At 35.1% G+C, this 13,936-nt stretch overlaps 1 protein-coding gene across 1 annotated transcript; it reads right to left on the bottom strand.

Moving 5' to 3' along the window:
• Positions 1–197: 197 nt before the first annotated feature.
• On the bottom strand, positions 198–12,789 carry LOC143238690 (uncharacterized). The gene is made up of 4 exons (XM_076479150.1): positions 11,737–12,789; positions 5,017–5,250; positions 2,581–2,839; positions 198–666 (listed from the first exon to the last, which is right to left on the bottom strand). The coding sequence occupies exons 1-4, from the start codon at positions 12,094–12,096 to the stop codon at positions 605–607; spliced, it is 915 nt and encodes a 304-aa protein (XP_076335265.1). The 5' UTR covers positions 12,097–12,789; the 3' UTR covers positions 198–604.
• Positions 12,790–13,936: the final 1,147 nt, after the last annotated feature.

The following is a 13,936-nucleotide window of genomic DNA, read 5'->3' as shown; positions in this document are numbered from 1 at the left end:
AGTTGTTCTCCAATCAACAACATAATTATATGAAACGTCAAATGTAACATAATTATTCATTATGTTAACAATGAGTTGTTCTCTAATCAACAATATAATTATATGAAACGTCAAATGTAACATAATTATTCATTCTGTTAACAATGAGTTGTTCTCCAATCAACAATATAATTATATGAAAAAAAGAACGTGTGAGAGTTCGTTTATTAAAATTCACAAAATACAAAAACACAAGCTTTTACACCATCCTTCACCTAGATGTTGTTCATAATAAAACCATCTGTCCTTTAGAAGATAACAATAAACATATCCATGCGTAATAATAACTTTGAAAAAAGAAATTAAAATGTACCTAAGTGGTGAAGCTTGTGAACGTGTAACGCCTCCATACGTCAACGTTTTTTATAGTTTTAATTTTAAACAGGTTTTAATTAAAGATATATGTTTCGCTTTTCTCGTAACTTGTTGAATTTGTACTTTATTACTTTCTAAAGAGACTGGCAACCCAAAAGTAATTAAAATCAGTTTATTACTTAAAGTTAAAAAGTGTGGTGAAGCAAATGCACCATTCCATATCGTCTGCAAAAAAACCACAAACGACTAGTCATAAACGTTTATAGTGTTTCAGCGCTTCATGGACAGACCTCCAGGGAAACTCAGGTAAAGCTGGAAAAGGAAAATATTTTTGTAAATAAATTAATTAAAACTTCAACGTGTTTTTTTTTCTTCTAAAAGCTCTCTAGAAGGTTCTAGTATAGTAACTATTATTTAATTATCTATTTTAATTCTATCACAAGTAATTGTATCTTGATTTTGTAATTTGTATTATTAACTTGATTTTTATGTTTGGTATAAAGAATAAACAAATACTACAATATGACATCTTAGTTTTGATGTCAATACTTCCGTACTATAAAAACAGCCTGGTGTCTATTGAAATTATTGTTTATCCATGTTTTTACGGATTGATCATATGAAGAACCTGGTGTCGAGAGTTTGTACTCTGATATTTCGTCAGCATTAGTTTCTATCTATTAAATAAGGTAGATAATAAACGACAAGACTCTAAATCTGAAAATTATGGTTTTTAAGAAAGGATAATTACATATTTGCGTACTATGTGTTATGACCTTATTTGTAAGATATACTTTTCACAATCTTATTTTTAATTACATTGGTTTGTTTTGAAGTTCGCTCAAAGTTATCTGAGGGTTATCTGCGCTGGCCGTCCTTAATTTAGCAGTGTAAGACTAGAGACTAGAGAGAATGCAGCTAGTCATCACCACCCACTGCCAAGTCTTGGGTAACTCTTTTATCAATTAATGGTGGGATTGACTGTCAAATTACAATGCTCCCACAGCTGAAAGGGCGAGCATATTTGGTATGATGGGGATTCGAACCCATGATCCTCGGATTACAAGTCGATAACCCTAGCAACCTGTCCATACCGTGCCCTCTGTTTTAGAAGGGACAGTCTAGACTCTAGAGAAAAGGCAGTTATTCAACACCCCGACCACCAACTCTTGGGCTACAACTATACCAACGAATAGTAAGATTGACTGTAACATTGCAATATCTTCATGGCTTAAAGGACGAACATGTTTGGTGTGCCGGGGATTCGAACCCGCGACCCTCGGATTATGAGTCGATTGCTTTAACCACCTGGCCATGCCAGGGCTTCAATCTATGCCAGGCCGATTTTAATTGGAATATGCAAACGAAAGTTACTTTGACATCATATGATATCTTTCATATCCATCTCAGACTTTACAAATACTTCGTAATACATTATTTCCGGTTTAATTCGGTTTTTCAGAACATGTGTATTACGCTGCAAAGAAATTAATATGAAGCCAGTTCCAACTTTTTTTTTAAGAAATTAGCATGCTGGGAGCTGCGCAATTAAAGTTTTATTGTGTTTGTTTTCTGTTTTAATTAGCGTTTATACACGTTGAAGTAAAAAATAAAAAGGGATTGAAACAAGCACAAACATACACATATTATGTCTATAAAGCTTTAAAATTTCAAAATGTACAGATTATGTTTATTTCTCACATTTTATATGAATTATTTGACCTTACTCGATACTTCCCCACTGGAATAGCTGGGCCCGGCATGGCCGGGTGGTTAAGGCATTCGACTCGTAATCTGAGTGTCACGGGTTCAAATCCCCGTTCCACCAAACATGCTCGCCCCTTTCAGCCGTGGGGGCGTTATAATGTGACGGTCAATCCCACTATTCGTTGGTGAAATAGTAGCCCAAGAGTTGGTAGTGGGTGGTGATGACTAGCTGCCTTCCCCCTAGCTTTATACTGCTAAATTAGGGATTGCTAGCGCAGATAGCCTTCGTTTAGTTTTGCGCGAAATTTAAAATCAAAACAAATCTGAATAGTGGGATTGACCGTCACATTATAACGCCAGTACAGCTGAAAGGACGAGCGTATTTGGTGTGACGGGGAGTCGAACCCATGACTCTTAGATTCAGGAGATATCCCTGTGTGGCCTTGCTCTAAATCTATTAATCAACCTCACTCAATAGCAGTGTTCAAAGAAGTTAAACAAGACATCTGATACTCTTACTGTTTCCAAGATGTCTTCCTCTTCTGCCATGCCGGGAACATAACATTCCATAAATTCTTAGGCCAGGTATGCTTGCAAGAGGTGGATCTTTGTGTTGAATAGGACCCTCAAGGTTCCCGGTCTGGGGACACTGACAAATCACCAGATATTGAGCCTTTCCAGTTCGTAGGCTTTGCATTGCCAACAATGTCCATTCCTTTTCTTCCTGACACACCTTAATTGTTTCTACATGCTCGCACATCTTTATCTGAGTTCTCACCTGTGTGAAAGAAAAGAGAACAATCCACTTCAGTATTAAGGTGTAAAATAAATAATCGAAATGTTTCCAACAATGTATTACGTGTGAAGTGGTGATTTTCAGATACTGTGATACTTTTGCAAACAGGAAAAGCAATTTTAAATCATTAGGTTGATGTACACTAGCCGGAATACCCGTTCCCTGGACAGAAGTTGTGTAAAATCTTAGATAATTACAAGTTATCTTAGCACATGAAAAGCTGCTACATGTATTTGTAACTAAAAAAAAAAACACGCAGGAACTTTCATACAAACCGCAAAATACAAAGTTTTTGAAACTGTAAATTCGCACATATATATCTGTAGGGATCTACCAGTTTTCGTTGACAGGATTTGGTTTGGTTCGTTTTGAATTTCGCGCAAAGCTACACAAGAGCTATCTGCGCTAGCTGTCCCTAATTTAGCAGTGTAAGACTAGCGAGAAGGCAGCTAGTCATCATCACCCATCGCCACCCCTTGGGCTACTCTTTTATCCCAATAATGGGATTGACCGCACATAATGACGCCCCCACAGCTGAAAGGTCGAGCATGTTTGGTGTGACAGGGACTCGAACTCGCAATCCTCGGATTACGAGTACAGTGTCTTAACTACCTGGCCATGCTGCGCCTGACATCAACAGGGAATGAGATAGTTATAAAAAAAATCGTTAAACCGCCAGTAAAAATCACACAGCGCAAAATGCAAAACTGAATATGTATTTGTATTTCCCTACGGATCTAAGAAACTTTGACGCCACATTTAATGAATATCCATCATAAAAACGCAAGGTAAAAAAACGCAAGAAAATTCTCATAAAAATTGCAAAACGCAAAACTTAAAATATGTATATATATCCTCTAATGGAGTTATTGAACCTCCATATCAATTTTGGTGAAGATACGTCCACACCCTGCGAAACAATTGCACAGATATATAACAGAACACAGTGTAATTTTATTTATACAAATACCTCACATACACTTTGGAGTTTTCAGTTGCGTATAGTTTATTATAAGAAAATTCAAACGTATTGTTGTACATCTTTGCTGAGTTCAAGCCAGAAGCATTCGACCACATTTCCTCGTGACGCAGTAGCATGTCTGCATACTTCCAACGCTAGTAACATTGTTCCGGTACCCGTAATGGGTAGAGCACAGATAATCCTTTGTGTAGTTTGGGGCTTAACTACAAAAGAAAAACACATATAAAGTGATATTTTAAGCTTAAAAAGCTCTAATGTTGAAGAAGCTGAAAACGAACAATGATGATTGGATAATAATAAAATTGTGTGGATTTATTACGTAACAAAGAGAGTTGTATTGATCGCTGATACACCTTCCACCAATATTTCGAGGCCCAGCATGGTCAGGTGGTTAAGAAACTTGACTCGTAAGCTGAGGGTCGCGGGTTCGAATCCTCGTCGCACCAAATATGCTCGCCCTTTCAGCCAAGGGGACGATATAATATGACGGCCAATCCCACTAATCATTGGTAAAAGAGTAGCCCAAGAAGTGACGGTGGGTGATGATAACTAGTTGCCTTCTATCTAGTCTTACACTACTAAATTAGAGACGACTAGCGCAAATAACTCTCGTGTAGCCTTCCGTAAAATTCCAAACAAAGCAAACCAATCAAAACTCCTTTATTATTACTTTTGTTTTACATGCAAAGCGTATCGTAAAGACATTGGTTATTACTTCACTGTTGTAATTTGTTATGCCCATAACGAGTATCGAGCCAAATTTGTTTGAGTTATAAGTAATAAGTTATAAAGGACGTTAAATGTATGTGGAATATTAACAGTTGCTATAGAGAATAAATACTCTAACCCTACAGGTTCAATAGGCAGCTAAGGTTATGTATTTAAATAGCTGAAATGTGATAGATGCTTGAAACCGTTGGACTTAATCACATGAACTGGAAAAGACAACTGGTATTTCAAAAATTGGGTAATAAATCGAAAGTCAAATAAACAAAGTAGCTAATCTATAAAAATAAGACTTTGTTCTATATTCAGTTTCAAATGTCAATGAATGTGCCGAACCGTTTCACTAATAAATAATAATCGATTATTCATCTGTCTTTTCTTCGCCGTCACTCGTGAATTTTAAGTTTGTAAAAAGACAATAAGGAACAATAAGTGGCTAGTCATTATCTACCTTTCTGTTGTCGTAATGCACGAGTTTAATAGTATGTCCATCCCGGGGATCGATAGATTTGGAACAGGGATCCGTGAAGGATAGGGGACAACTACACATCTGCTGAACGTGGTTCAGGGCTAAAAACAATGTGTTACACACTTGTTGTGGAACACACTCAGGAAGGGCAAACTGTCGGCCCTGGGAGAACAAGCTGTCTTCTTTTCTCGGTTTAACAGGAGACATCGACGACGTCTGTGGAAAAGAATCGATAAACATAATTCAAGAAAAGCTTCAAAAATTATTCTATTCAAAATCAGAATTATCATCGGTGACATGATTTATCATGAATAAACAAATAATTGAACATCAGAAAGGAATGTGTGTGTGTACCATCCTTAGAAGCATTTAGAACGTTATTCAAAGCTATATCAAACCTTGTAATTACAAACAGTTACATCAATTTAGTTCTCACATTGTGTTTTAGAATAAAATTTCAGATAGGTCTATAGGTATACAGTAATGTATATAACTTTGATCATATAGAAAGGATGGAAAAATATTAAACAACATCGACTACTTATATAATACACTGGTACTTATATAATAAACTGGTATTTATATAATACATTGGTATTTGTATAATACACTGGTACCTATATAATACACTGGTATTTACATAATACACTGGTACCTATATAATAAACTGGTATTTATATAATACACTGGTACCTATATAATACACTGGTACTTATATAATACACTGATACCTATATAATACACTGGTATTTATATAATACACTAGTACTAATATAATACACTGGTACCTATATAATACACTGGTACCTATATAACACACTGGTATTTATATAATACACTGGTACTTATATAATACACTGGTACCTATATAATACACTGGTAGTTATATAATACATTGGTATTTATATAATAGACTGGTACTTATATAATAAACTGGTATTTATATAATACACTGGTACTTATATAATACACTGGTACCTATAATAATACACTGGTATTTATATAATACACTAGTACTTATATAATACACTGGTACCTATATAATATACTGGTACCTATATAATACACTGGTATTTATATAATACACTGGTACTTATATAATAAACTGGTATTTATATAATACACTGGTACCTATATAATACACTGGTACCTATATAATGCACTGGTATTTATATAATACACTGGTACTTATATAATACACTGGTATTTATATAATACACTGGTACTTATATAATACACTGGTACCTATATAATACACTGGTATTTATATAATACACTGATGCTTATATAATACACTGGTATTTATATAATACACTGGTACCTATATATATACACACTGGTACCTATATAATACACTGGTATTTATATAATACACTGATACTTATATAATACACTAGTGCTTATATAATACACTGGTACCTATATAATACACTGGTACCTATATAATACACTGGTATTTATATAATACACTGGTACTTATATAATACACTGGTACCTATATAATACACTGGTATTTATATAATACATTGGTATTTATATAATACACTGGTACTTTCTGTGTAAGCGTTTACTTTGCATAAAACATTTCACTACGTCTTCCTGCTATCATACGGTATAACAATTCACGAGAATGGTATATTCTTCCAAATAATGAGATATCCTGTGTTGCGCCCCAAAAGTAGTCAAATTTGAATTTTTCAGTTTTTAAGATTATCTTATACAGTCTCAAGAGCTCCGTAGTGGCATGTCTGTGGACTGGGCTTCGATACCCGTGGAGAGCAGAAAGCCCATTTTTTAGCTTTGTGCTTAATATAAAAAAAACAGCTTCTAGAATGTTTGTATAGGAACTTACTGTGTGTTTGGTTGTTGTTCTTGTTTTGCAGATTAAACCATAAGCGTTAGTATTCGTTCCTTATCAGCCACTTTACCCTTAACATATCGTTTCCTCAAATTTGATCTATTTTTGAGGTCATTGTCATAACGGAAGATAAACAAGTCGTGTTCCAAAGGGAGGGGTACAAAGCTACCTGTGGTTGTTAGCGATCAGAATGTTATCGAACCTGCATGTGGGATTTGTTGACAGCAAGGGCTGAGATGCACTTCCAAACTCGTAGTAATTCCCCCGTGGGTTTTCACTGTAGGCGTTGTGTGATCAAAATGCTCTCTTGTGAAACAAAAAGTTGCTGATTTTTGCTAAGCAATTCGAACTTGAATTCCTTTGTATAGAGCACGTGTCTCCATCTTTGCTAATACAACTGTCTCTTTTGCAAAGTCTTTTCTTAATCTTTCAGTTTGGTTACCTCTTCTCAACAGCAGTTTTCAATCACCTGAACAGCCATTGAAATTACCTTGAGTTAATTTATATCTTATTCTCCTCGGGGCTATATTCACATTATACTTAAAGGAAGTTCGTCATCAAGACTTATACTTGACTTGCCTGTCAGGTGCTTGACGTCACTCTTTTTGAGAGTTCCAGGTTTCCATCTCGACCACTTCTAAGAGTACCAATTTTATGATCCCTCCTCAGAATCTTGTATATGCAGCTACTGAAACGTAAAGCCTTGATCAAAATAACAACTGTCTCCCGTAAGTTCAGCGGTAAGTCTACGGATTTACAACGCTAAAATCAGGCGTTCGATTCCCCTTGGTGGACTTAGCAGATGGCTCGCTGTGACTTTGCTACAAGAAAACACACACAAAATAGCCACAAAAAACTTTTCATACTGTATTTTATTCTTCAGAGTCGTAACTGGAATTTGCTCTGCTGTTACTGGGCATAGTATCACTGTTTTACTTTTACAGATATATCTTTGATTACATGACAACTAATCACAGTATAAATCATTGGCACGTAACTCTAATCTGATGCAGTTTATCTGCAAGCTTTAAAGGTGTGGCATTTCCGTAATATTTGACCTTTACATTTCTTTTACCTCACCATTTCCATATCTATTTCCAATAATATATATATATAAAGTTTTTTAAATTGATTTTTCTTTATCTATCAAAATTTAAATGCCCAAGCGTATTAAGGCGTGCGACTCGTAATCTGAGGGTCGCGGGTTCGCTTCCCCGTCGCACCAAACGTGCTCGCCCTTTCAGCCGTGGGGTGGTGGTTATAAAGTGACGGTCAATCCCACTATTCGTTGGTAAAAGAGTAGCACAAGATTTGGCGGTGGGTGGTGATGACTAGCTGCCTTCCCTTTAGTCTTACACTGCTAAATTAGGGACGGCTAGCACATATAGCCCTCGAGTAGCTTTGCGCGAAATTCAGAAGCAAAAAAACAAAACACAAACTATCAAAATTTAAACAAATATGTACACGTTGTTTTCCAATTCAACTTAAGTTGGACCTTTCGACATGGCGAAAATTAAATAGATTTTCCATGACCTTTCCAAATAAATTTTACTAGTAACAAAGCGGTACGTCTGTAATTTTACAACGCTAGAAACGAAGTTTCGATACCCGTAGCGTCACAGCACAGTTAGCCCACTGTGTAGCTTTTTGCTTAACTTCTGACAAACAGTGAAAGATAATTATAAAAATTAAAAGAAATATGAATTGGCTTTTTTTTTCAGGATGTTTTCTAGATATGCCTGATATGCTCTTCTTTGTTTAGAAATTGGTTCATATAAATTCTTATGAAAATTAATTAGATTATATTCTAAGTGATTTATAAAAAAATCTATAAAAATTGAGAAAAATATTTTCGATTGGATGTCTTAAAACCTGTATCACTAAGAGATTTTTTTATAAAATTACTGTAACTTTGTTACGTAACTTTAAATTTTATCTTATAGACTTTCAAAATATGAACAACATTTTATTTATCCGTATCCTATCACCGAATATTTTCGCATTTTCAGTTGTGGGCGCGTTATGATATGATCTATCTTGCTGTTCTGTAGCAGTAGCCCATGGGCTGTATTTATTAACTGACTTGCCTCTGGTCTATCACTTCTAAACTATGAACGGCTAGCGCAGATAGTCTCAAGTAGCTTTGCGCAAAACTGATTAAACAGATCAAATCTATCGATTTAGGTGTTTCCATTTTGGACCTACAGTAAATATACGGACTTGGATCGCCAATAATCGGAATTTATTTTCCCTGCTGTAGAAATAGCGCGGATATTTTATTGTGTAGCTTTATGATGAAACAAAACAAACAAAGCAATCAAAAATCTGTGTATGAAACATCAAATTAATCGATTTTGTCCATCTTAAGGCGTTGACAATACATGGTTTTGTAAATCACAATTTAAACCTTATTGTTTTTAGTAATTATGTCGACAGTATATTGTCAGTCAGTGAAACAATCCTATATGTCTTCATAAGTATCTTACTATAACACTATGTAACACAGATTTTGTACCTGGATAGTATGTGTTATAACACTATGTAACACAGATTTTGTACCTGGATAGTATGTGTTATAACACTATGTAACACATATTTTGTACCTGGATAGTATGTGTTATAACACTATGTAACACAGATTTTGTACCTGGATAGTATGTGTTATAACACTATGTAACACAGATTTTGTACCTGGATAGTATGTGTTATAACACTATGTAACACAGATTTTGTACCTGGATAGTATGTGTTATAACACTATGTAACACAGATTTTGTACCTGGATAGTATGTGTTATAACACTATGTAACACAAATTTTGGACCTGGATAGTATGTGTTATTTTTTAATTGCTTATGTTGTTAAAGTACAAAAAATGGCCATTATTCCCTTTAAACTTTGCTTTTATGACCTGGATAATGAAATTTAGAAATTGGTCTATCTTCTATGTAAAAACTGGCAAATTTGTACATTTTCATTTACATAAGGTCTGAATAAAACAACATATGAATCAAGATTTACACGTATTTATACTAAAGTTATTCAAAAATGTTTAGAAGCGAGTAGTTTTTCGAGATTTGTGACTGTAATGTAAATCACTTTCACGTATCAGCCCTCAAGTGTAATCTCCCATCATGTTTTCGTTATACGCTCCAAGGTCACAAAAGCAAAGTTTGAAGAGAAAAAATAGGTCTTTTCCACTTACCTTAGACATAAGCAATTGGGAAATAATACTTTCTGTCCAGGAACAATAAAAAGTAAACATTTTGTTACATAGTGTGATGGAACTCACAGAACGTGCGATGATAACTCGACAAACAAATGAAAGTACGAATGGTATTTCTTCTTAAGAATGTCATCGTTCTTACAGTTGTAAACAAAGCGAAAACGAGACTATCGAAATATTATTATGCGTACAAAGTAATTTATGTCGTAAAATATATTTTTATTTTTATTATAAATCTTAAGACACTACTGGACCGGGCATTGACTGGTGGTTATCGCAATGGGGTGTGCATTTAAAGGTACATGGTTTGCATCCCGTTGTCTCAACGTTGTGCTCTGCAGTTTGAAGCTGGTAGTGAGTTGTAGCGATGACATTTAAATCCTACTATTTGACTAGAATATCCCAAGAGCTGATCGTGATTATTTACCAGACTTTTTCCCTCCAGTATGTCCCCAGAACAAATAAGTTGTGGACATAGCAGATGGCCTAATATGGTTTTGCTTTAAAACAAACAAACCTTCCAGTCTATCAGTTAGAAACTGAGGACGTTTGGCGCAGATAGCCTTTGTGTAGCTTTTACGCGAATATTCGAAGTAAAACCAAGACACTATTACTGCACACAGTTTATATCTGAAAACCAGAAACATATCTTTACGATATCGTGAATATTGGTGAGGTTAAGACGTAAAATAGGTTACGGGTCAACAGTAGTGAATACTTATATGTCTGAACAATAGTGAATACTTATATATTTCAATTCTCAAGTCAGGTTTATCTTCACTCATCCTGTAAATCAAACCACTTTAAATGAAACGTAAAATTATCCACACTTCATATTCGCATTCAAAGCGCAAAATACGCGGAAGTACAAACAGTGATGAGTGAACCACATGAGCAGTTTTATTACGAAATTTCATAAGGAAGAATTACAGCAGCATAAAAAACTTATGCTTGTGTAAAAAGTGTGATGACCGTTTTTACAGTCAAACGAATTAAATAAGTGTGGTCTCAATATATTGTTTCCGCGAGTTAAGTTACACAACGCTTGAAGTACAAAACGTAAGAACAGCCAGAAGGAATAAAGATACATAAGGGTTAGAAAAAATTACATTTTTTAATTTATTTTATAACTTATTTGTAACGACTTTTCAGACGTGCAGAAATTAAACTTTGTTCTATAAAAACCTGAAACACGTTGAATTAATTAATTTTAAACTACATTTATGTCCTTGTCTCACAGGAATTGCTAGTCTTATCACGTAAATGATTTTTTTTTCTTTTCGTGGACGTGAGTTGTACCTAAACACCTCATGATTTCCACGAGATAAATTATCATCAATAACTTGTTTAATTATAGTTAGATTTTTGTAGCAATTTATAGTCTTTTATCTTGGATATATTTTATAACAATTAACATTGTAGTATTATATATGCATGATATATGTGCGTTTTCTTTAAAGTTCAATATTTGTTTTCTTACACAGTAAGTTAGTTAAAGTTGAGGTTATGAATAAAAATCGTGTATTTTCGGATTCTCTTAATAAAAGAGTCAACTGTTATATTACAAAGTATAATGTAATAAATCCAACCTTACCCTAATGTAATAAATCCAACCTTACCACTTTATTGTATTTTTTCTCGTCGTATGGATCTGTGATGTTCAAAGACACGTCGCCTTCTTGTAATGCACTTTCGTTTGTTTCAGGAATTACCATAGCAACCGTGTCAGTTTCTTCTTCTGTCCAAGGTTTAGTTGTTATCGCAGAGACATTGATATTATCAGAAACTCTAGTGGTCAAGTACTGGACTTTTTCATCAGCCCACATCACGGTTGTTACTTCAGTTTTTGTAACGTAGGGAGTTTCGGTGACTGCTATGTTGAAACGGTAAGTTTGATCGTCAACACTTGATTGAGTCACCATAGCAATCCGAAATTCTTGAAACAAGAAGAGAAACCCACACATTAAAACGCCTTTCATGCTGTCCACCAGACTATTTGCGTGTTTCCTTTTTATTATTATTATAATTATTTCGTTTCGAAACTTTATGAATATTCCCGTGAAAGGTTAGGTGTTAAGAAGAGATGTCTAAATTTAAAACTACACTAAGAGATAGAATTAATTTTGAAACATTCTATACGAAATACTAACACACCAGTTTGTTTAACACCATGGTCAACGCACATTTCAAATATCAGTTGTTGTTGTTTTTGTCGGAAGTTTCAATACCTGCTAGTCCAACACTGCACGATATTGCTTGGAATACCAAATATATATGTCCAAATCTGAACCGTTATGTAAAGCCTCAAAGAACGCTCAACATACGGAGGTAGGTTCTCAAGCGAAAAGGTGTGTGTGTGACTTAACTTCTCGCGTTGTTGTTGCTATACATCGAGAAAAGGAAACAGAGCTGATAACGCCTGAGTTTGGCTAGACACCATTTCGGCCTTTGCGATACTAGAACTTTCCGTTCAAGCAGAGAATGTACGATCAGAATAATGATAGCCAAGCGTAGTGTTTCGACGAATGTCCTCCCGTGTTTCCTAACTTTCATTTCCTTCCTTTTTTTTATGTTTCAAGTGCATCTCTTAAAAGCTCATTATTTCTGCCATAAGAGCACCGGTGTCCGTGACCACTCGTCCGGAAGAGCCATTGCCCAGTGAAAGTGAAGAATACCGAATACCTCATTTATAACTGATATTTTGACGTTTCCTGGGGCGTCAACAAACTAATACGGATATTTTAGAGAAAAAAAAAACATTTATCGCAAAGCTTGTTTATTTGCTTTTTTATTTCGCGTAAAGCTACACGAGCGCTCTCTGCGCTAGCCGTCCCTAATTCAGCAGTGTAAGACAAGAGGGAAAGCAGCTAGTCATCACCACCCGCCACCCATTCTTAGACTACTCTTTTACCAACAATAGGGCGAGCATGCTTGATGTGACGGGGATTCGAACCCACGACCCTCAGATGTCAAGTCAAGCACCTTAACCATTTAGTCATGCCAATATCGCAAGACTTAGTTCTTAAACAGAATTGACATTTTTGCGTTTCATCATAATCAGAACTAATAGATAGATTTCCAAAAAGGCTCATCTTGGTTTGAATTTCGCGCAAAGCTACACGAAGGCTATCTGCGTTTTCCGTCCCCGATTTAGCAACGAAATATAAGAGTGAAGGTAGATAGTTATCACCACCCACCATCAACTCTTAGGCTACTCTTTTTATCAACGACTAGCGGAATTAACCGTAACATTATAACGCCCCCATGTTTGATGGAAAAAACCCACGATCCTCAAATTGCGAGTCGAGTGCTCAAATCATCTGGCCATGTGCCAGACTTGAAAATGATCAGAACGACTATGCTCGAAAGTGAAGGTTTTTAAATCACATACTTTTATCGGTGGCAGCAAGCCTGTAATATAGAATTTATTTAGAAATAACAGATAAAAGTACAAAAGAATTTTCTGCGCATATTTGATAAACCTATTTCATTCTAACAGAAAGGCATAAATTTCAGTGCTTTCTCTTATCTTTATATTTCAGTCTAACACTAGAAAGTAATATTTTACGTATCGTACGATTTCATGTATTCCATTGAAGATTTTTAGCAACTGTTCGAGTGGAAGTATGAACCGTGATAATGATTTATGGTAGAGATCGTAAGTAATTGCAAAAATTCCTAATATAACGTTCGGGCAAAAGAAGCCTTAAACAGTAAAGATTCGGTTCGAACAACACTTTAAAACTTTACTATTGACTGCTAAGGCTGCACACTTATATAGATGCACAAATAAAACGCACATAATAGACTTAGAAGGAA

Source organism: Tachypleus tridentatus, chromosome 2 (assembly GCF_004210375.1).
Source record: "Tachypleus tridentatus isolate NWPU-2018 chromosome 2, ASM421037v1, whole genome shotgun sequence".
Taxonomy (NCBI): Eukaryota; Metazoa; Arthropoda; class Merostomata; order Xiphosura; family Limulidae; genus Tachypleus; species Tachypleus tridentatus.
Note: the sequence above shows the minus strand (reverse complement) of the source record. Positions and strands in the feature narration are given on the sequence as shown.